General features: G+C 41.1%; 1 protein-coding gene across 4 annotated transcripts in view; it reads left to right on the top strand.

Moving 5' to 3' along the window:
* DOCK8 (dedicator of cytokinesis 8) overlaps positions 1-23,933 on the top strand; it is a 266,249-nt gene that overhangs the window by 124,137 nt on the left and 118,179 nt on the right. For all 4 annotated transcript variants that reach the window (XM_027549402.1, XM_027549403.1, XM_027549404.1 and 1 more), the window contains 7 exons: positions 3,722-3,788; positions 6,475-6,624; positions 9,947-10,027; positions 11,370-11,529; positions 13,411-13,541; positions 15,085-15,178; positions 15,906-16,068. In XM_027549402.1, coding sequence (XP_027405203.1) covers positions 3,722-3,788; positions 6,475-6,624; positions 9,947-10,027; positions 11,370-11,529; positions 13,411-13,541; positions 15,085-15,178; positions 15,906-16,068 — 846 coding nt within the window. The remainder of the gene's footprint in view (positions 1-3,721; positions 3,789-6,474; positions 6,625-9,946; positions 10,028-11,369; positions 11,530-13,410; positions 13,542-15,084; positions 15,179-15,905; positions 16,069-23,933) is intronic.

Below are 23,933 nucleotides of genomic sequence, written 5' to 3'. Positions count from 1 at the left end.
TTCCTTTAGGATGGACTGGTTGGATCTCCTTGTAGTCCAAGGGACTCTCAAGAGTCTTTTCCAACACCACAGTTCAAAAGCATCAATTCTCTGGCACTCAGCTTTCTTTATAGTCCAAGTCTCACATCTGTACATGACTACTGTAAAAACCATAGCTTTAACTAGACAGACCTTTGTTGACAAAGTAATGTCTTTGCTTTTTAATATGCTGTCTAGGTTGGTCATAGCTTTTCTTTCAAGGAGCAAGCATCTTTTAATTTCATGGCTGCAGTCACCATCTGCAGTGATTTTGGAGTCCAAAAATATAAAGTCTCTCACTGTTTCCATTGTTTCCCCATCATTTGACATGAAACGATGGGACCAGATGTCATGATCTTAGTTTTCTGAATGTTGAGTAAAGCCACCTTTTTCACTCTTTTCTTTCATTTTCATCTAGAGGCTCTTTATTTCTTCTTCTCTTTCTGCCATAAGGGTGGTGTCATCTGCATATCTGAGGTTATTGATATTTTTCCCAGCAGTCTTGATTCCAGCTTGTGCTTCATCCAGCCCAGCATTTCTCCTGATGTACTCTGCATATAAGTTAAATAAGCAGTGTGACAATATACAGCTTTAACGTACTCCTTTTCCTATTTGGAACCAGTCTGTTGTTCCAAGGCCAGTTCTAACTGTTGCTTCTTGACCTGCATACAGATTTCTCAGGAGGCAGGTCAGATGGTCTGGTATTCCCATCTCTTGAAGAATTTTCCACTGTTTGTTGTGATCCACACAGTCAAAGGCTTTGGCAGAGTCAATAAAGCAGAAGTAGATGTTTTTCTGGAACTCTCTTGCTTTTTCCATGATGCTCTACCTAGGCAAAACTATGTAGGCATAAAAATTTTTCATACCCTATTAGGAAAGTCATCCATCTGTTGAAGTCAATTCATGAACCTCTTAGGCAGCACTTGGTTTGCCATTAGGGCACTTGGATTTTGGATTCAAGACTGTATGTCAGCCTGGGGACTTCTCTGGAATTTTGAGTTCTTATAAGTAAAGTAGTTAGACCAGATCATCCCAAAGTTCCTACGTGCTGTAAATTTCCGATTCTAATGTGGAGCCTCCCCAATTCCTCTCCTCAGGACACAAGCCAGCATGACTGCTTACACAGTTGTGGGGCTCTCTTGGTGGTGTAGCACTCTCCTAGAGTCAATGCTACCAGTTGGTGGGGGAGTTAGGACTTTTTGTCTTGTACAGAGATGAGCAGCCAATAAGCCAGCTTTGTGTTGAGCAGTGGGTACATAAGGGCAAACGCTGGTCCCTGGGATCTGACCCAGCTGGGGGAAACTCTTAGCCCTTCAGCAGGAGGACTAAGTGGAAGTGGCTCTTCCATCCCCCCTCTGCATTCATCATTCAGGAAATCCACCCTATTGTCTGAGTCTCTCACCCACTCCCACAGGAAGTGCATCAGGCCACTGTTGGCTGCAGTAACTCTGCTCTTTGGGATTGGAGGAATTCTACCCTCTGATGCTTGATACTCAGCCTCCTAGAGGTTTTCTCTAAGTAAATGGCAGCTCTTCTCACAGATGGGAAGACATGGCCACTAAGACTATTGTTAAAAAAGTAATCATGTCACTTGGATTTCTCCTGACGAAATTTGTGAAGTGTAGTTTATAATGATATTTTCCCCAAACTGCCAAAGCAGAAATTAAAGAGAACTGTAGTGTTTTCTCAGTCTTTGACCTGCTCCAGTGTCTTAAATTGTATTCGTACCAACATATACCTGCAAGAGGGGAGATGTATCTTTCACTACTTTAAATAAACTGGACAAACGAAAGCAAGTTCTTATAGGTAAACCTGGAATGTTTAAATATGAATAGTAAAAATTATGTTAATGATATGTAGTAAAAAAATATTAAATGATAGTGTTAAATTTTATTTGTGGTAAAATACAGATAACATAAAATTTGCTGTCATATCCATTTTTCACTAGTATTTCAGTGGCAGTAAATACATTCACATTGTTGTACAGCTATTGCCACCATCTATCTCCATAATTCTTGTCACTTACCCAAACTGGAATTTTATACCCACTAAACAATAACTCCCATTTCTCTCTTCCACCATTCCCTTATGGGAGTGGAATTATACAGTGTTTGGCCTTTAGTGACTGGTATATCTCACTTACACAGTTTCTTCAACATTTGTCCATATGGTAGGATGTGTCAGAATTTCCTTTCTTTTTAAGACTGAATAATGTTCTGTTGTATGCACATACCATATTCTATTAATTCACTCATCTTTGATGGACACCTGAGTTTGGTTCCACCTTTTGGCTACTGTGAATAACGATGTTCCTTGACATTGTTTATAAAGTATGTTCACACATACTGTCTTTCAGTCCTTACAACAATCCTAGGAAATGGGAAGAGTAAGTATCCTTTCCTCATTTTAGAAGTAAGTGGAACTGGGGAAAGTCAGTAACCCAATGAAGATTCCAGAATTAGCCAGACTGGGAGAGGGGAGAGAGCCCAGGTCTCTCTGACTCAGTGTCTGTGGCTCTTCTATCATGCCCACTGTCTCACTTCCAAGGTGTCATTTGACCAACTCTTTTGTCTGGTTACCTTTGTCCACATATTCTTTAAAAAATTCTCTTTTTAGACAAAGCTGTGATAAATCCATTCTCTCACATACATTTGAAAACAGAATTTGACCTAATTTGTGTGACTTCTGCAGTGGTGGTGGTCCAGGCTTGACTACTAGGGCTCTTAGCTGGCAGCATCATAGGTTGTTAGTGAAGTAAAGTTGCTCAGTTGTGTCCGACTCTGTGTGACCCATGGACTGTAGCCCACCAGGTTCCTCCATCCATTGGATTTTCTAGGCAAGAGTACTGGAGTGGATTGCCATTTCCTTCTCTAGGGGATCTTCCTGACCTAGGGATCAGACCCGGGTTTCCTGCATTGCAGGTAGACAATTTACCGTCTGAGCCACCAGGGAAGCCCTGTATGTTAACCTGAAACATTTAGAAAGTGCATGTCTGTTCCATGTGCATCCTATAGCAAGCAGGGTTGTGCTTGGGGTTGCCTTCTCTTGTCTTCAGCCCACCATTTCTGGGGGCATTGGCCATTAGGGCCAGTATGAGAGCTGCTCGTTCTAGCTCTCATTGGACCCTCACACCTCAGTGTTGATCAGCTGTGCTCAGCTCCCTGTCTCCACCTCAGTTCAGAAGCTCCCCTGGCAATGGAACGACCAGACATTCACACACATCGTAACCTTATTTCCTTCTGGCAGGTCCCACTATAAATCTAAAGAAAAGCAACTTAACTTTTCTTTTTGTACGAGCTGAAAGCCGCAGCCCTTAAAACTGAATAATAAGAGCTACCTATTCTGGCAGTAAAATGTAAACTGTAAACAAGACCTTTAGCTAAGACACACTCAATCCTCTGAAAACCCAGCAGCTACAACAGTAAGAAGTGCCATGTGGGATCAGATGGAGAATCTGTTCCACATGCTCTCTGTTGCAGGGCCACCAGCAAGCACTTTCATGATCTCAAATGATTAGGAATTTTCTATGAACCTCTCATATTGCTCTATTAATATTCTCATATGATTCTCATATGCGTGGAGCTACCCAAATACTTCTGGAAACTACTTACATTTTTAACCAGATTATGTATCTTGGCATTTTCAAAAATCTCAAAATTATCAAAGTTAAATCCATATAGACTTTTCTCTCTTTCTCTGACAGGTTTGAGATAGAAATTGAGCCCCTGTTTGCCAGCATTGCCCTCTATGATGTTAAAGAAAGGAAAAAGGTAAGTAAACAAAAATAACTCAGCCCTGAGGGCATCGTATATTGTTCATGGAATCTTTGGGTTCATTTCTTTAAATATCATTTCTATGCAGTAAAAACACATTAGATTTGAAAGCAAATGACCTTTGATATGTCCAGTTCTATTGCCTTTGCAGTTTTTAAAGACGTGACCTGGAAATGTTTGTCGTTTATGTTCCTTGAAGAATCTTGAAGGAAAAGTTGATAGCCTGGCTGAATCAGAGAACTGATATAGTGACATATGGGGTTACACATAAAGCAAAGCAATTTACACACGGCTGTAACAAGCTCAGTGCATGTAATGTTTCCTGAGTTTGGGAGTTTTTGCATTTTATTGTGAATGGAAGGCATCTGGTGCAATAAAAGTCTAAATTTGCCATTGGGTAGAGTCCTCACCAAGTGTAACATGCTTTTAATTGAAAAGACTTTTCCATGAGTGTTTTAATGTTTAGTCATTTTGTAACTCCTAAAGAAGGACAGAAATAGCAAAACCAGGGGAGACACTTCTGCCCCCTTGCTCAAATACTATAACCACTCAGTATTTAAGAAGTGTGTTGTGTATTTTTAAGTAAATATTAATAATTATGAAGATTTGTATTAGTCAGGATAGGTTAACTGCTAAAACAGGAGAACCCACCACGAACACACACACACACATATTCAATGGTTTAAAACTGTAGTTCTCAAATTTGTACAGGCATCAGAATCCCCTGGAGGGCTTGTTAAAACAGTTGCTGGGCCCAATGCCAGAGTTTCTGATGCAGAAAATCTAGTGGGGCCTGAGAACTTGCATTTCTAACAGGTCCCCAGGTGATGCTGAAGCTGTTGGTCAGGGGGCCACATATGGAGAACTTGTGGCTTAAGGAAGGAGAACTTTCTGTTGTTTGTTTCTTAACAATCCAGGGATTTTCCTAGTGGTGCAGTAGTTAAGAATCCACCTTGCAGTGCAGGGGACTCAGGTTTGATTCCCGGTTGGAGAACTAAAGTCTCACTTGCCCCAGAGCAACTAAGCCCGCCCCTGTGCATCACGAGGGAAGATCTCGCTTGATGCAACAAAGATCCAGCGTACTGCATCTAAGACCCAAAGCTGCCAAAGAAATAACTAACAGTCCAGGGTAGGGGCAGGGGCACAGGGTCAACAGTGGTTTGCTCCACTCAGTCATTCAGGAACCCAAGCTGGCATCTTTGGTATGTGTTCTCGCAAATCATTCTTGTCACTGCCACTGCAGCTCCCAGAAAAGGGGAAAAGATAGCAGAGGGTGGAGGTGGGTAGAGTTGAAGCCTGGAAGTTTGACCCATCACTGCTCCTGCTCACAGTTCTGTATCTAGATTGGAGAGAATCTAGTTACATGCTTCCCAGGAGGCGCAGTGGTAAAGAATCTACCTGCCAGTGCAGGAGATACAAGAGACATGGGTTTGATCCCTCGGTCAAGAAGATTCCCTGGAGTAGGAAATGACAACCTGCTCTAGTATTCTTGCCTGGGAAATCTCATGGACAGAGGAACCTGATGGGTTACAGTCCATGGGGTCACATACAGTCAGGCACAAGTGAGTGCATGCATACACACACACACACACACAAACACATATACAAACACACACATATGCTTACTCCTAACTGCAAGGGAGCTGGTAAATGCAGTCTCTGCCTGGGAGCCTCTTCTTGGCTGTAAATCTATTAGTGGTGAAGGGAAAACCAATTCTGCGAGGGTTCTTAAGTAACACTGTACTATTTGGACCGCTCGTCCAACATGAGTGTGCCATCCATGGAGCTCTCATCATGTCACACTCTTGCTCAAAATCTTTAATGGATCCTCACTACCTGAAACATTAAAAACAAACTCTTCACCTTCCATACCTGGCTTTCTTCAGTATGGCTCTCACCTGCTTTCTTTCCCTCGAGAGCCTAGGCAGAGTGAAGCTGGATTTCTCAGTATTAACTAAAGTCACTGCAGATTTTCCAGCTGCTGAGACATCTGTGCTGTGCTCTCTTCCTGGTACCTGTCACCCTCCAGCTCTGCCTGGTGGAATCTTCTTCCAAGGCCTATCCATCTCACTCACCTCCCCCCTTGGAAAGCATTCCCCATCTACCCCACTGGATATGACCTCTCACCCTCAGGAATTTACACAATGCTTTTTCCTCTGAGTGTGGTCACTGTGCTGCTGCTGCTGCTAAGTCACCTCAGTCGTGTGCGACTCTGTGCGACCCCATAGACAAGAGCCCACCAGGCTCCCCCATCCCTGGGATTCTCCAGGCAAGAACACTGGAGTGGGCTGCCATTTCCTTCTCTCCTACAGTGTGGTCACTGTAGTTAGTACATATTTGCCTTTTCCCTCCTTCTTGAGTGTAAGCTAATTGGGAGCCCAAGTAATGCCCTGATTTTCTTCAGTGCAGTACCTGGCACATCACTGTATTCAGGAGATATTGGTGGGATAATAAAAATTTAAATGTTTCAAAGAACATCTCTCAAATGACTCAAAAATACCTAGAGACTATGACAAAATATGTATCAGATTTTCCAGCAACCACTGATCATAAACCATGTCTATGATTACACTTACTTCTCGTGAAATTTGGTGGGGCTTCTTCACTCTTTTTCTTTTTTTAAACATGTTTAGACCATGAGAACAACTGTAACTCATTTTTTCATTTTGCCACTCGTTTACAGATCTCAGAAAATTTTCACTGTGACCTGAACTCTGACCAGTTTAAAGGATTTCTGCGTGCTCACACGCCCTCTGTTGCCTCATCCAGTCAGGCAAGATCTGCGGTGTTCTCAGTCACCTACCCATCCTCGGACATCTACCTAGTAGCCAAGGTGGTTCGATACAGTCTGATTTGCACATTCTGATGTTCTCATTGTTGCATTAGTCCCAGTGCCTGTTTAGGGTGAAAGAAGTGTCAGAAAGTATTACATGTCCTCTGTGAGATTCACTTTGTTTCCCTCTCAACTGTCCTCCTCTTCCTTTTCAAGCAAATTGTGTTGGATGCTGGAATGACTCTGAATTTTGAAGTCATACAGTCCTAGGTTTCAGTCCTGGCTTTGCTACTTAGCACCTATATGACTTTGGGCAATTACCTAACCTTTCTGAGACTTAGTTTCCCCATCTGTTAAATTGGGATAATAACACCTCCCTCAATGAGTAGATGTGACTACAGAATAAAGCCTGGTATGGATGAGCACCCTTCCTCCTAACAAGGAAAGCCCCCTCGGCTATCCAGCTCTGGGAGGCTGCTGTGGAGAAAATCTTGGATAGAGTCTCCTAATCATGTTCATGATTTTGTAAAGACCCAGAGTTAAATGCCTGCAAATATCTAGGCTCTGACAGTTTGAGATGTGGGTTTTAGTTTCCAAGCTTCACTCTTCCTGTTTTTATCACCATTGTAGGCAGTGCTAAGTGGAAGGACCTTTCATTCTAGGTTGTGCTCTTTACCACTGTAAGAAGGCCAGAGACTTTGTCTACACTCCAAATGGCTGGTTAGAAGTTAATGGCACACATTGAGTATTTTACCTGCCTTAAGCCAAATAATTAGTCTCATTGACTCTTGACCCTCAAATTAAACAAAGTTCAGATGTTTTGATTTCATGTACACCCAGCATTCTAGGTTTGGGACATTGTCTAGTTAGCATAGTGTTTTGTGTACATAATCTCATTGATTCCTCCTTGATCACATGGGAGTAGCATACAGATTCCAAAAAGTTCAGGTGATATTGAAGTCACTTAAGTGACAGATGTATTTCCTTTCTTTCTCCATTTACACCATTTTGAAAAGATTCTGAAGGTCATTATAGTTTGAAGGGAACTTGTGTAAGTTTTTGGAAAATATAGTTAAAATTCTGTTGCTGAAAAGACACATATGTTGTTATTAAACTTAATATGTATACTTTTCATTGCAGTATTACTTAGACATACAGGAAAATTAGCTTAAATGCATTCTAGCAGCCTTTCAATTTGGAGTTGATTTGTAAATTCTCTCCAGCCTGAGAAATCAAAGAAGCCAACACTAGTTCTGTAGATCCAAATTTTACTTCCAACTCCACTTCTCAGAGGATGACTTTATTTTGGCTAACCCATGGTAGGTAGTGTACTAAATATCAGTGGTTACCTGTGGGTGACTATTGCTTACTAAATGTATTCCAAAATTTTTCAATGTATAGATGTATTCATTTGGCAATGATAAGCATTCTCTAAATTGTCTGGGTAGAGTTAAGAAATTTAAATCTGTCCAGTAAGAGTCCCTAGTTTTCTTCTGATTTGTTTTTCTTTACAGTAAACCACAGTTGTTGCTTCTTTCCCTCTAAATAGGGCTCTTTACCTCCAATAAATCCCCAGGCAATTCTGATATGCCCCATCGCCTACCTGCCATGGTTATGCGGACTCATGCATCTCTTTTACACATCAATCATGAAGGACCATATAGTAACCTGTCATATCAGGGGGCAGCTTTGACTCACAAAGTAGTCACTCCAGTAACTCACTGGAGTTAGCCTTGCCCAACTCGGTGAAGGGAATAGTGTCTGCTGGTCTCAAATGTGGATTCTCCTACTTCCAAATTCTGGAGACCCCTCTCTTGTGCCACACTATACACGTGAAGTCATAGCATTCCAGTTTTTTGCTTCAGTGTCCCAGTTAAAAGATTCTTTGTCTCTGTTCAAAGTTCATTTTAAAGACCACATTTTAATTCCTTGACCTCATGGAAAAATTAGCTTCTTTCTTTCTAATTTTCTTTATAAGCTCCTGACCATGAACTTGAGGAGAATAGGGCTCAGGTCTATCACGTTCACCACCTTGTCTCCCTAACAATTACCCTGTAGAAGGGACTCAGCAAATATTTATTTGAATGATAGGTGAATGATCACTGACTAATAGGAACACGGGTCAGTCTTTATCTCACGTGTTAAATGTCCATGGTCTCAGCCTGGCATGTCTCTCAGGAGGATCAGCCTTGTCTTCAGGCTATGGCAATGGGAAGGGGATTTTATGTTCTTCTTTGAGAAGAGAGACTTCCTGCTTGCAGTCTTCCTGATACAGATGTTCACTAAACAGCCCCATGCCACTTCCTTTGAAACTTCACAAAACACCCCTCCATCACCAGGGTATTTCTGGTTTAAATACTTTTTACCTAACTGACAATGCCTGTTAAGAATGTGTGCCTTTTAGGATATATTGACCTAAATTTCTTCTTCAAGGATTGTCTCAGCTAAAGATACAGACAAATGGGACTAAATCCACTTGTTTTTTACTTCCGCGTCTAAGTTAAATTTTTTTGAACAGAGAGTTAGGCAATTTTAAATTTCTGCTTTTCTTTTTTTCTTTTTTTAATGTAAATTTATTTATTTTAATTGTAGGCTAATCACTTTACAATATTGTATTGTTTTTGCCATACATTGACATGAACCCACCATGGGTGTACATGTGTTCCCCATCCTGAACCCCCCTCCCACCTCCCTCCCCATCTTAAGGTAGTTGGAAGAAAATGCTTGATGGTGGTAGCATCCATTCATGTTACCAGCCAGTTAGCAAAGTGAAAAGCTGCACCATCCTCCTGCTTTCAAGTTCCTCTCCAAGTCTCTTAAATCCAGAGACACAGCCATAATAGGAAATACAAAGGAAATGATTACAGATAATTTATTCTGTTCATTTATTCATTTAGTGGAAGGTTTTAGTCCCCAACCTAACTTTTACAGAGGTCATATCTCTTTTTTACATTGTAAGTAATAATAAAGAAAACGAGCTATTCACTTCCTACATATGTCTTATGGGTTTTGTATTATAAAATAACTTTTATTGCATTTTTTATTGTAGGCATAATACATGTTTATTGTTTAAAAACAGAGAATACACATAAGCAATAGGAAGAAAATATAGTACATAATCCCACCATACAAAGATAACTACTGTTAACATTTGCTGTGTATCTACTCTCATCCCTTTTATACGCTTTTATGATTTTCTTTTTTATAAAACTGTATACTACTCTTCATACTAATTTTTAAAATAAAAAACATATATTGTGGACATCTTTTGATGTCATTAGATACTGTCATAAAGCACTATTTTGATGGTTGCAAAATATGGATGGATCCCCATGAATGGATTAATTCATGTCCTTTGTTTTAATATTATTTTTGTTGGTAGATTGAAAAAGTCCTTCAGCAGGGAGAGATTGGAGACTGTGCAGAACCCTACATGGTTATCAAAGAAAGTGATGGTGGAAAGGTATGCTATTTTGACTGTTGCTAATTGGTAACATTTTAGAAGAAGCAGATATCTTTCAAAAGTCTTCCACAAAATAGTTAATGGAGTTTAGTCCATAATGTGTCCCTATATGAAGCACTAATCAATTATATTAAAACAAAATAAGGAAGGGAAAATGATCAATGATGATAACTTTTTAAAGAAATAAATTGTTAAACTCAACAAAGTCCACATGTGATGATGTACACACCAGTGTCTAATTACAGAACTTGACCAGGACAAAGACACTTCCTGTTGCCTTGGTTCTGAGGCTCCAACTCAGTTGGTTGAGAGGGCCACAGACACCCCAAAACTGTACACTGCCAGAACTCTCTTAGCCTCATTACAGCATGGGCCACTGCCCTTTCTGGTATGACTATTTAAAAGTTATCTGAGACTGCCATACATCAGAAATTTATTAGTACAACATAGGTATTGAGCCTATGAAAAGGACATCTCTTCTCAGTACCCATTTCCAAAAGTTTCTAATACAAGTTTTAAAACATGGCCTTTTGGGAAATAAGACTTGCCTTACAGCATCCCTTCTCAGACAGTAAAGAATCCATCTGCAATGCAGGAGACCCAGATTCTATCCCTGGGTTGGGAAGATCCTCTGGGAAAGGGAATGGCTGCCCACTCCAGTATTCTTGCCTGGAGAATCCCATGAACAGAAAAGCCTGGCAGGTTATAGTTCATGGGGTTGCAAAGAGTTGGACATGACTGAGTGACTAACAATTTCACTTTGTTTTCACTTTCAATAGTATCCTACTGCAGACTCATAAGTAAGATTCAAGTTAAGATTTATTGAACTCAAGATACTTTTTTTAAATCTGAAATTAAAATGAATACCTTAAAGGTGTTGTCAACCTAATAAGGAAGTTGTGAGAAGCCCTTACAGATGTCTCTGGAATCTTCCAAGGCATCTTTGGAAAACAAGGCTCTCTAAGGGCTTGAGAGGTGATGTACAGAACTTTTCATCCCCACATTTCTTTATATGAATCCAATGTAGCTAACCCCTAAAAAAGGTACTTATTGATAAGCTGGTATAACAAGCCCAAGACTGTGGGGAGTTTTTTGTTGGTTTAGCTGAAAATGTATTCAATAGTTAATGCAGCCTTTCTTTTCCTTTCTTTAAATTCCCCCTTTTCTATTATGTGTTTCATCAGTGGCACTTCTGGCCTCAGTTTGCCACTTTTCTGCCTATTCACTCTTTAATCAGTAGAATGGGGGTTTTGGAGATGGCTGTCAGATCCATGGCAGAGGCAGTTGACCTGATGCTAGTGTCTTACTGTTTGTTTCTGCTGTCTCTTTCATTTTCTGCTAGAGTAAAGACAAGATTGAAAAACTAAAACTTCAAGCTGAATCCTTCTGCCAACGTTTGGGGAAATACCGGATGCCCTTTGCTTGGGCTCCCATAAGCTTAGCAAGTTTCTTCAATGTCTCTACCCTGGACAGGGAGGTAACCGATGTGGAGTCCATGGTTGGTAAGCTTTTCAATGGTGTGTGAAGGGAAGGGCTCCCCAGTGTACCAGCCGTGAGGTCAGCTGCTGATTGGTGGGAGTAGGGGTGCAGTAAGGTGGGGGAGTGGGGAGGGAGAAGCAGGTGAATAGGATGAAACACAATCAGAACCGGAATACAAATGCTTGATTGGGCAGTGATCCCCAAGACAATTATCATAACTTTGTGGAATTGAAATATAGTAAGATTTTTGGTTGGAATTTTCTGTACAGTTAGACGCTTTAAAAAGTTAATTTACTTCTTAAAAGCAAATCCTTGAAAAAACAAGAAAATATAATAATACAGTCTATAGTGAGTTAAACAAAGGTACTGTAATTGGCTCCTAAATATAAGAAGAGCAAGGGCTTCTAAAAGTACAACTCTGTTTGTTCAGTAAAATTTTAGTTCCTTAAAGTTTGTTTTACCAAAAGCAATGAAAAAAAAGTGGATGCCAAAATAATATTTAGTTACTGTTCTGATTCATTTAGCATATTTCTCTTTTTCATTACCTAACCCTTCATCTGAATTACGAGCTTCCTCAACAGTTTGGGTTTGGAACTATTGAAAAGGGTTACAGAGTTCTCAAGCATATCTCCCCTCACCTAGTGCAGAGTTCCTGCTTTTTAAAATGTCTTTGTATCTAGCAAATATTTATGTCTCCACTCACATTTTTGGGACATTTCTCAGGACATTTCTCATCCATCCCTTAGTGTTGCCACTTCCAAAATGTTGCCTTTAGCAGAGGAGTGGTGGAAAAGGGATTGTATTGCTGCTCTCCTGGAGTTATTCATGCATAATTACCAGTCAAACTCCTGGGTTATTTCAAAACAAGCTCTATTTTCATCCATCCTGATCATCACACCACAATATATGTAGGTTTTTTTTTTTTTAATGCCACTTTCTATGTAGACCCAGGTAGCCTTATTCAAAAGAGTTCTTCATAGAAAAGAACACCTTTCAACTAGATAGATAAGGCACAGAGCTTGCTGGATCCTCAGTCATTTCCAAGCAAGGAGAAATTAACCTGACTACAGAGACTGATTCTTAAGAAGCAACCAAAGATGCCGTGTGTAATCCTGAGCAGCGTGGCAAGTTTAGGGGGCTCAGTGGTAACAGGAAGCTCCAGTTCAGCATCATGACAAGAATTCAGGGTAAGAGAATGTGCAAAGACAGGGTTGGACCATTAGAGTTCTAGGCACTTTGACCATTCACAACAGAACCCCTGAGTTTTGGAGTGTAAAAGCAACAAGAGCTTCACCCAAATCTCCAAAGTGGGTAAAAAGTACTCAAGCAGACTGTGAAAGAGTTCAGATTTGGGTGTGACTCCATTCTAATTGCCGTTGGGCAGGTCAGCCTAGGCAGAAACTCAGCTCTGCTGCCGGGCCCACACTGCAAGAGCAGAAGAAAGCTCAGATCCAGAATGTGCTTAGGCTTACATAGTGTGTTTGGGTCACAATCCCAAATGCCTTCAGGGGCATTGGAGTACACACGTCTCCCAATGGAATGTAAATATACTAATAAAACAGAACTAAAGACTGTTGACTAAATAAAGCTTATTATTTAGCCAGACTCTGTTCTGGCTGCAGTTCTGGACTCCAGCTACCCTGATCTCCACCTGGGAGGGCACTGCAGTAGCTCCTGGGCTCTCACTATGATCAGAGGAAGATTAGGGGCTGCACAGAGGAGGTAGGGGGGTAGGGTCTAAGAACCAGGACAAGGGGAGGGAAACCATTATTCAAAGCAAGAATGGCCATGTTCAGTGTTGTCATTCAGTGAGTGTCAACATACCTTAGATATGGTAAAGTTAATAACTGTTATGTATTCAAACAGGAAGGCAAACTTTTGAATGACAAGTGTTTTCCTTAAAGGGAAAGGCTCTGCGGGTGAGCGGAGAACTTTGTCCCAATCTCGAAGACTTTCTGAAAGAGCCTTCTCCTTGGAGGAAAATGGGGTTGGATCCAACTTCAAGACTTTAACCATTAACAGCTTTTTCAAGCAGGTATCTCTTCATGTTACAGTGTGTCTGGAATGGTCTCCCCATAATGGCGTGAGGGCAGGAGCCCAAAGCAATAGTATATATAGTGACTAAGAGGATGAGTTACTCATCCTCACTAATTATCTACAAGACAGGGCTGATGGCACTTGCTTCTTGTGGCTGTTGGGGGTTGAGAGGACGAGACGTGTAAAGTGCTTCCCAGAGTGCCTGGGATACAGCCAGTGCTAAGTGAATGTTAGCTCTTTTAATTAAGAGAAAGATCGGTTCCCATTAATACAAACTATCCTATTTGAACTGTCATGGGCAATTCATTTATTAGGCTATGAAAACAGTCTGGCTAAAATATCCATTTCCCTTTTGGTTCAGGGTTTCTTGGCCTGGAAGTTGTCCATCTCACCCCTTTTCCAAGTGCAGGCTTTCTCCACATGCCTACTTCCTCACTGAGTATGACCATTATAGATTATATTCTTTGTTAGCTCAGAAACTTTTGAGACTACTTAAAGGATGAAGAACTTCCTAGTGTCATCAAATTCATAGAGACAGAAAGTGGAACGACAGAAAGTAGAATGAAGGTGACTAGGGGCTACAGGAAGGGGGAAATGGGGAGTTGTTTAATGGGGATAGAGTTTCAGTTTTGCAAACTCCAAGTATTCTGGAGATTGTTTGCACTCAAAAATGGTAAATTTTACGTGATATGTATTTTAGTACCCAAAACACAACTTGACTTATACTTAGTTTGACTCTGTTTTGGAAAATGTTCCTAAGCTCAAGCTGTTCTCTTGGGACATGTCAAGGGGTTATGTAAACAAGGGGTTATGTTAACTGAAGTGCAGAAGAAATACTGAGGTTTCTGCATGCCATGCCTCATGATGGAGCTCACAGGGAACTGAAAGGATCTCTATTGGGGGAATATTCACAATTGTGTTGCCTTGGGGGGCAAGGTATTTGGCATAACTAAGTCAGAGTTTTCTCATCTGTACTTAGGAATAGGACACACCTACCTACCTACCTTCCTTACTGGGCTGCTCTAAGGGTTAGCACGGAACTTGGGCACACATATCCCTTGGCAGCATGCCTGTCCCATGCAGGCACATGGAGGGTAGTGTTTATGTTTACCTTTCTTAGCCAAAACAAATGCGGAAAATATGAGGATATTTGATATATGAAAAACATGAGGGAAAAGATAGAAAGATGCTCTCTCCATCTTCAGATCTTTGAAGAAAGATATAAACTTACTCTGTTTTGTTCCAGGGAGTAAACAAGTATCAGTGGGTTGAGTTATATGGGGAGGAGCTTTTGGCCTAGATCCTCGATGGTCCTCACAATTACAGTAAAAGACCGGTCCCCAGGAGGACTGAAGAGCCAGGATGAGTTGGGAGTGGTAGAGAAATAATATTTGACAAGAGGATGACTAATGGTTTCAGAGTTGCCTTATATCTATGAAAGACATGTTACAATAAAACTTAAAAATTTTCTGAGAAGTCCTTGGTCCCAACCCCAGGAGTCCGTGATGCATCTACACTAAGCCTGACTTCTCTCTTGGCAGGAAGGAGATCGCCTCAGTGATGAAGACTTATTCAAGTTTTTAGCTGACTACAAAAGATCTTCATCCCTACAGAGAAGAGTCAAGTCAATTCCAGGTGTGAATGGCTGTCTTTATCCTCTCTGATGCCAAAGCTATTTATTTAGAACTAGGCACTTTATTCATGTAATGCTGCAGTTTTTTTGTCAAGTGAAATATAGGATTTTGCATTAGGAGTTAAGATCTAGTTCCAGGGGCAAATTTGTTAATGCTTTCTATTTTATTAAAGGGTTGTTTAATAAATAAATAAACATCATGCTTTATATTTGCTCACTCAGAAAATCAGATAACTGTGTGAACAGAGAAGCCTCTTTTATCATATTGTATGGAACTCTTAGCATAAGAAAACAGTGAAGTGCCTTGGTGGAAGGTGAGGGTGTACCCTCCTTATTCTCAGCCTGACAGCCCCTGAGGCACTTCTGCAGCTCCCTGGGGGTACCAGGGAACCCACTGTGAAAATCACCAATTTTTAGTGCTTGTGATGAAGAGAAATTACTGAATTATGCACTTATGGTGTAGTAGTTCTAGAAGGGACTTTAGAGATCCTCTAATGTTCTTACTCATTTTTACAATTTCTTGCTTTTTTAAGTTCTAGAAACCAAATCTCAAAAATCGTCATGACATGCTTTTTCTCAAACTATAGGAAATAATCTGAGCATGCCAAAATTCTCATACTTGTACAACTTATCCTCATTTTCATAAAAGAAATATAGTATAGCAGTCTTTCTTGATCCTTTGTATATGATGTCTTCACTAAGACAGACCTATTTTCTCCCCAAATTTAGGCTTGCTCAAACTGGAGATATCTCTGGCTCCAGAGACCATCAATTGCTGTCTGACTCCTGAAATGCTGCCAGTGAGGCCCTTTCCTGAAAACCGGGGACGCCCACACAAAGAGATACTGGAATTTCCAATCCGAGAAGTATATGTCCCTCATACTGTGTACAGGTAAGAATAAAGGCTCTTGGAAATCCACTGAACTACAATTTTGAGTCTTGTTTGGTAACACTTTCATCATTCTTTGATCTATTTTCCTACTTGCTAAGTTTTGGGGAAATGAAATATGATGCTTACAAAATTACAGATAATGGCTGGATCACTTTCTAAAGATGATTTATCTCAATTTTTTTTTTTCCACAAGAAAATGTTAGTTCAGTCATAATTGAAATATAGAATTATAGTGGGCATATTCCTTCTAGAAACAAACAAAAAAATCCTCCTTAATCGTTACCTTGGTTTTCTTATGGGCAGAAGGATATATTGGGGAAAGAGTAATGACTAAAAGAGTTCAGGTTATCTGAAAGACAGGTTTTTAGCTCAAGATCCGCTCTGTCAGTAGACTTTAGAGGAACGATAGACATGTTCTATATGGTAGCCACTAGCCACACGTGGCCATTCAGCATTTGAAATGTACCCACTGCAGTGTAGGAACTAAAATTATCATTTCATTTAACTTTAATTAATTTGAATTCAAATTCAAGTACCTACATGTGGCTAGTGGCTACCATATTGGATGGCATGGAGCTAAGGCAGTAAAGGTCCAAAAGGTTAGGTTGCTTCAGTTTCTCGGAGGTCTTTCACATGGGGGCTCAGAGGGAGCTTGTCAGCATCCATCTGCCAGAAGTATTGCTGCTCATATACTTTTATTTTGAGAAGATTTTTTTTAACAAAGAGAAGAATATTGTAATAAGTACATTTTCTCCACTAGAAATGACATTTCGTAGTTTTGTGTGTTTTTGTTTCGTCATTCTTTTAAACTACTATATAGTGTTCCTTTCTGTAAAGAGGTCATATTTTTATCTATTTCCTATTTTCGTATTGATATTTTTTTCAGTGTTGGGCTCTTGTAAACACTGTGCAGTGAGAATTGTTGTCTTTGTGTCTCTGTGCACGTATATGAAAACTTCCCTAATTATTGGATCACAGTAATATGTACTTTCAGTTTTATTTACCCTACCGCTTGTTTTCAAAGTTGTGTCAGTTAGCAGTCATGCCCGCAGTGTAAGAGAGTTCTGATTCCCAAGTCTCGCTCCTAGATAGATAAGCATTCCTGGGATGCAGTAGTTTCTGTTCTCCATTCCCTAGAGGGAGATGAGGATGTTTGCTTATGGATGCTGTGTGTATCTTTTTAGAAACCTGTCCTATAACCGGCAAACAGAATGTTCCTGCCATTGGAATGCACTTGCACCCAATGAATTCTATAGTTATTCAACTTCCCCTCAGCATTTAATCACCCCTGGGAGACATGTACAACTCTCTGTACTCCGTGCTGCAAACATTATCCTTAATTACATCACAGCAGGACTCGGAATGCATTAGTGCACCTACTGATTCAGAAATGTAGGAGTGCCGAGGAGGACAAGTCTGAACGGATTACTCTGGACCCAACTTGGCATCATGAGAAACAGACCCACAAGTGCAAAGTGAATATTCTTTAGCTATTCTGTGCACTGTGGAAATGCCAAAGCCACCCCATTAAAAACCAGGTCTCTGTTCAGGAGATAGAACACAATACATCTCTTTAGCTTTGGTCTTCTTTTGGCTCCCACACCACCATATTTTATATCTTGTTTAAGGAAGGAGAGTTTATGGTAAACTTGGCTCAGAATCTTACTATGTGAAAATGTTAAAGAACTGAGAGAGCATCTTGTCTGAATTTCTCACGCTGTTGTTAAATTTTTAGTGTTTCTTTAGTCTACATATGCTTTGTAGTGGTTTTGATTAGGTTGGTCTTGACAGTAACCCCGTCCTAGAATAATTCTTCCCTTTCTTCCATCACCACTCCCATTTCACAAAACAGAAATGAGAGACTCAAATCAGATCTGAACCCGAGTCAAACTGGGAAGCTGACTCAGTTTACCCTTGGTGACCTCATCTCATTTTTGTTGAAACTGTAACCTCATGACTTTTCTGTCCCCTCCTCTTTAAATCAAAGTCTCCTTTCAGACAAAGGTCTCTAAACCTCTTTACATTATGATATCAGTAGCAGGTGTGGTCTAAAGTCTTACCTCTCCCAAGACTATTATTTCAGTTGTTGGTGGTGGTCAATCAGTCGCTAAGTCATGTCTGACTCTGACCCCATGGACTGCAGCACATCAGGCTTCCTTGTCTTTTGCTATCTCCCTGAGTTTGCTCAAATTCATATCCATTGTGTTGGTGATGCTGTCTAACCATCTCATCCTCTGCCAGCCTCTTCTACTTTTGCCTTCAATCTTCCCCAGCATCAGGGTCTTTTTCAGTGAGTCAGCTCTTTGCATCAGGTGGTCAAAGTAATGGAACTTCAGCATCAGTCTATTCAGTGAATACTTGGGGTTGATTTCCTTTAGGATTGACTGGTTTGATCTTGAGGGCCAAGGGACTCTCAAGAGTCTTCTCCAGCACCACAATTCAAAAACATCAATTCTTTGACACTTGGCCTTCTTTATAGTCCAACTCTCACATCCATACATGACTACTGGAAAAACCATAGCTTTGACTATACAGACCTTAGTCAGCAAAGTGATGTCTCTGCTTTTAAATATGCTGTCTAGGTTTGTCATAGCTTTTCTTCCAAGGAGCAAGCGTCATTTAATTTCATGGCTGCAGTCACCATCCACTGTAATTTTGGAGCCCATGAAAATAAAATCTGTCACTGCTTCCACTTTTTCCTCTTCTATTTCCCATGAAGTGATGGGACGGGATGCCATGATCTTAGTTTTCTGAATGCTGAGTTTTAAGCCAGTTTTTTTTGCTCTCCTCTTTCACCTTCATCTAGAGGCCCTTTAGTTCCTCTTCACTTTCTGCTGTTAGGATGTATCATCTGCATATATGAGGTTGTTGATATTTCTCCTGGCAATCTTGATTCTAGCTTGTGATTTAGGATGTATCATCTGCATATATGAGGTTGTTGATATTTCTCCTGGCAATCTTGATTCTAGCCTGTGATTCATCCACCTGGCATTTCACATGAGGTACTCTACATATAAGTTAAATAAGCAAGGTGACAATATATAGCCTTGTCATACTCCTTTCCCGATTTTGAACCAGTCAGTTGTTCCATGTAAGGTTCTGTGTAAGGTTCCATGTAAGCTTCGAACTGTTGCTTCCTGACCTGCATACAGGTTTGTTAGGAGACAGGTAAAGTGGTTTGGTATTCTTCTCTCTTTAAGAATTTTCCAAAATTATTTCAGTAGGGATGGCAATTCCTGTTTTTCTGGATGTTATCCAAGAGTATGGTAGGTAGGGTAGCTTTTCCTATTGATCTTGCTGTCACCATGTCTGTAATTCCAGTTGTTTTTGTATCCCTTAAAGGAAATCAAATAAATGAAAATTAAAATTTACCAAGCAGATCAATTTGGGAATAATTCTTTGTTTGATAGTGGATTCACCTCATAAATTTGAAATATGGCTTCACATAAAAATTTGATCTACACTGGTAGAGAATATATGTATTGGACCAAGCAAGGAATGCCTACAGTGACAAAGCCAGGATTCAGCTTTCCAATTTGTGTACCTTTTGCATGAACTTCAGAGCCCCCTTGAGTGGGGGGGAGCTATTACATGGACGCATGGCAGGTGTCTGGCCTTAAGTGTGAGTTGTGGCTAGACTCACATTTTACAGGATTCTCAGGTGGTTAGGGTTTCTGCTTAATATCATATGAATAGAACTCAGGTTCTTTACCTCTCTTAAAGGAGTAGCTGCCATGGAGCCTCAAATAAAATTGGTCTGGGATAGACTGAGCTGCCTTCTTGCCCTCAGGCTCCCTGTCCTCCGACCTCTCTAAGTGCCTGTTTTAACAGCCCTGCCCCTCCAGGTACCCTCAGTCAGGGTCACAGTGTTGCCCGCTATGGGCACCACCATTCACTCTGTATTCTCTGTGGCTGCTGCCCTGCTGCCCCTCTCTGATGCAGATTGCTTTGAGAAATAATCTATTGACAGACCAGTTATAAAAGAACTGGGCCCGGCTGTGGAAGCATCCCCATGAACCAAGGAGGGTTGATCACGCATAAAACAAACACTTGCTCTGAGGAAGAGATGAGCTTCTAGAGCCAAAAGTACCCATTCCAGGAATGGCCAGCATCTCCTAGACCAGGGGCTGGGGCTTCCACAGTGCCATGGGTAACCTCTGTGGGTCAGACAAGCCTGTCCCGAAGCAGACCCTCACCAGAGCTTTTTCAAAAATCACAAAAAGGATAGTCATTCTGAAAGCAGAGCAGGAACAGCTGGAAAAATTAGGTTTATAAACAGGATTAGCCAACTCTGAGTTTGGCATTCTTTTCTCCATGCCCAGATTAAGAAAATACTGGTTGTTAGGCTAAGAACACGTCTGAAACCAACTCCTGGCTTATTTTCCATGTGGGCCAGCAGCTGATAACGGGAGACGCCAGCTGCCTGCTGATGGGGGCAGGATAAAAACCCTGCGGCTTGAGGCCAAGGCCCCGCGAGGGCTTTAAGGGAGTTTTATCCTCTGGCTGTTACAGGGGTTTGTGGGGAGATCACAGGCGCTGAGGTTGTAATGAGCTTGTTAAGTTCCTTGCTGTCCCTGTAACTGGTGATTACATTAGAGAAATCCACATAAAGTGTGTTTTCATCTCTCATCCCAGCCCCCAAGAGCCTCTGAGGTCTTTTTATCCAATTATCAGACTCGCTGTGGAGGACTGTGCTTGCTGAGAACAAGCATATCAGTTAGAACATGATTTCTTTGATGGATAATTAGCTGTTTTCAGGCTGCCTCCTTTTTAGCTGAATATTCTCGGACTACAAGTCTGCATTCTCAAAGCTTGCCTGCTCTCTGGTCTAACAGGGAGGTGCTTCCAGAATCACAGTGGCATTCTGAGGAATGCTCCCAGGCTTGCATCCTACGGGGCAAAATAGAATGGCATAGGATAAATGTGCAAACTGGTCTTGAATGACGAACTAGAGTTAAAATTTAGTGAATAGCATTTCTAAGGAAAGGAAGAAATGAGAAGTAATTCTGGGTGAGGTATTTAGGAAGGAGTCAGGGAATGGATGATGGCATCCTTGAGAGGAACTTCATTTTGTCCAATCTGAGCCCAGTTGTGTCTCTGTCCGAAGTGGATCTTTTCAGTCTTGGGGGTGGGGGGCAGAAGGGTAATGTGCCTTAGAGTTAGTTTGTAGAGCTTTATAGAAATGCAGGTGTCCAGCCCTACCTGGAGACTCCCATCCAGGAGGTCTGGGGAAGGCCTTAAGGGTGTAACCCCTTCTTTGAGAATCAACGCCTCTCCTCCCTCCCTTTCATGGTCACTCTTAATGAATTCTTCTGCTTCTTGGAGCCATCCAGAGGCCCCCAGTGAATCAAGTCACTGGGAACTGAGGGAGGGCTCCTTGCAACTTAATCCTCCTGACCTTGAAAGCATGTGCCTGGACCCCAGGTAGATGGCTTTGGCAAAGAGCAAGTACCTCTCTGTAAGGAATTTGCAACACCCAGAAAACCTTTCCCTGTGAGGACAATTTTTTTTTATGGTTTAATGCTCCTCATATGCTGTAAGTATTCCAAGGTTATTGCTAATCAGTGATTCATAGTTTTATGATGTGATTGACCCTGTCTAAATCACCATCAAAACAATGCCTTACTTAAATAACTATTCCAAATAATAACTCCCCATCCTTATTTGTTTCTTTAGTTGTTTGAATTTTACCTTGGAATAGGTAACCTATTCTAATAGTTCAATATTTTAAAAGTACATGAAAGCACAATGAAAATTCTCTCTACCATGCTTGACCTCCAGCTGTACAATTCCCCTCCTTGGCGATAGTCTATGTGTGTGTGTATCTGTGTGTGTGTGTGTATGTATATATGTTTGATTTTATTCATTTTTTCCACAAATATTATTGAATCCCTTCAGTGTTCCAGGCCCTTGTCTAGACACTGGAGAAATACTAGTGAACAAAACATGTGAAAATTATGTACACATCACAGCTCAATTCTATTTTTGGCAGTTGGAAACAGCCATTTAAAAAATCAGTTTCTTGTTTATCCTTCCAGAAATAAGCTATGTATGTATAAGCTAGTACAACCCTGCATTTTTCCTCTCAGAATGCAAGTATAACATAATTTTCACACTTTGATTTCTCACTGAACACTGTATTATGGAGAGTACTTCTATATGAATAGAGAATGCTGCTGCTGCTGCTAAGTCGCTTCAGTCATGTCCGACTCTGTGCTACCCCATAGACGGCAGCCCACCAGGCTCCCCTGTCCCTAGGATTCTCCAGGCAAGAACACTGGAGTGGATTGCCATTTCCTTCTCCAGTGCAGGAAAGTGAAAAGTGAAAAGTGAAAGGGAAGTCGCTCAGTCATGTCCGACTCTTCGCAACCCCATGGACTGCAGCCCACCAGGCTTCTCCGTCCATGGGATTTTCCAGGCAAGAGTGCTGGAGTGGGGTGCCATTGCCTTTTCCGAATAGAGAATAACCTTGTGCTTTTTTTTATGCCTGCACTAAATCTCATCATATGGGTGTATCAGGATTCATTTAACCCCAGACTAATGAGGATCTAAGCTGCTGTTGATATTTTAACATTATAAATGATGTTACAGTGAAGAACCTCATATAAACTTTCACACATGTGCAAATGTATTTATTGTATAAATTCCTACTTTTCACCCTTTAAAGTGAAGTGAAAGTGTTAATCACTTAGTTATGTGCGACTCTTTGCGACCCCATGGACTGTAGCCCACCAGGCTTCTCTGTCCATGGAATTCTCCGGGCAGGGATACTGGAGTGGTTTGACATTCCCTTCTCCACGGGATCTTCCCAACCCAAGGATCAAACCCTGGTATATCACAGTGCAGGCAGATTCTTTATTGTCTGAGCCACCAGGGAAGCCCTTCACCCTTTAAAGAAATGTCTAGCCCCGTTTTAGCTGTAAGACAGCCCCAAAACCGAATCCTTGATTTTTCTAGACTTAGAAGGCAGTTGTTTGTGAAACACAAATCTTATTATAAAGAAACACTTTCTTAAAGAAGTAGTGGTGACAGCCCAGGCAAAATCTAATCATTTGAATTAAGTGAATTCCTGGTGCCAAAATTATCCAGATAATTAAATTCCCACACTTTTCTCTGGCAAGTTGGTCTCAATAATAAGTCAGGAGCACAATCCCCACTTTTCTGATGCTTTGCTCTAAAATTCAGTCATCCTTTTTAGAAGAATGAAAACACACCCCCTGAGGGAACTGATTACCTAAGATTACTTAGCAACCATGTCAGGTTTTGCCCGGAGAAGGCAATGGCACCCCACTCCAGTACTCTTGCCTGGAAAATCCCATGGATGGAGGAGCCTGGTAGGCTACAGTCCATGGGGTCGCTAAGAGTCTGACAGGACTGAGCGACTTCACTTTCACTTCTCACTTTCATGCATTGGAGAAGGAAATGGCAACCCACTCCAGTGTTCTTGCCTGGAGAATCCCAGGGACGGGGGAGCCTGGTCTCTGGGGTCGCACAGAGTCAGACACGACTGATGCGACTTAGCAGCAGCAGCAGCAGGTTTTGCCACGGTCTCTTTGCAGTACAACATTTAGCCACTTGAGGGCAGAATTTACTCACTTTCTAGATTGAGGCCCACCTAGGTATCTTTTCCATTTCAAAGCAGATGGAGTCATGGTTTATTAAAGGAAAACAGGCATTTTATTTTTTGCCCTTGAAGCGTAGGGCCAAGGAAACTGGGAAAGTATTCCAGTGTCACAAGACATCACTGTTGGCACTTTTTGCAAAGAATTTTCTCTTGCCCTGTCAGCTTCTTTCATCATAATTCATACCTTAGAAATCTGGCACTTTGTTGAAAGATGTGCTGGATCAGAGGCTGCAGAAATATA

Source organism: Bos indicus x Bos taurus, chromosome 8, assembly GCF_003369695.1.
Source record: "Bos indicus x Bos taurus breed Angus x Brahman F1 hybrid chromosome 8, Bos_hybrid_MaternalHap_v2.0, whole genome shotgun sequence".
Lineage (NCBI taxonomy): Eukaryota > Metazoa > Chordata > Mammalia > Artiodactyla > Bovidae > Bos > Bos indicus x Bos taurus.
The sequence above is the reverse complement of the archived record's forward strand: the minus strand, read 5'-3'. Positions and strand labels throughout refer to the sequence as shown.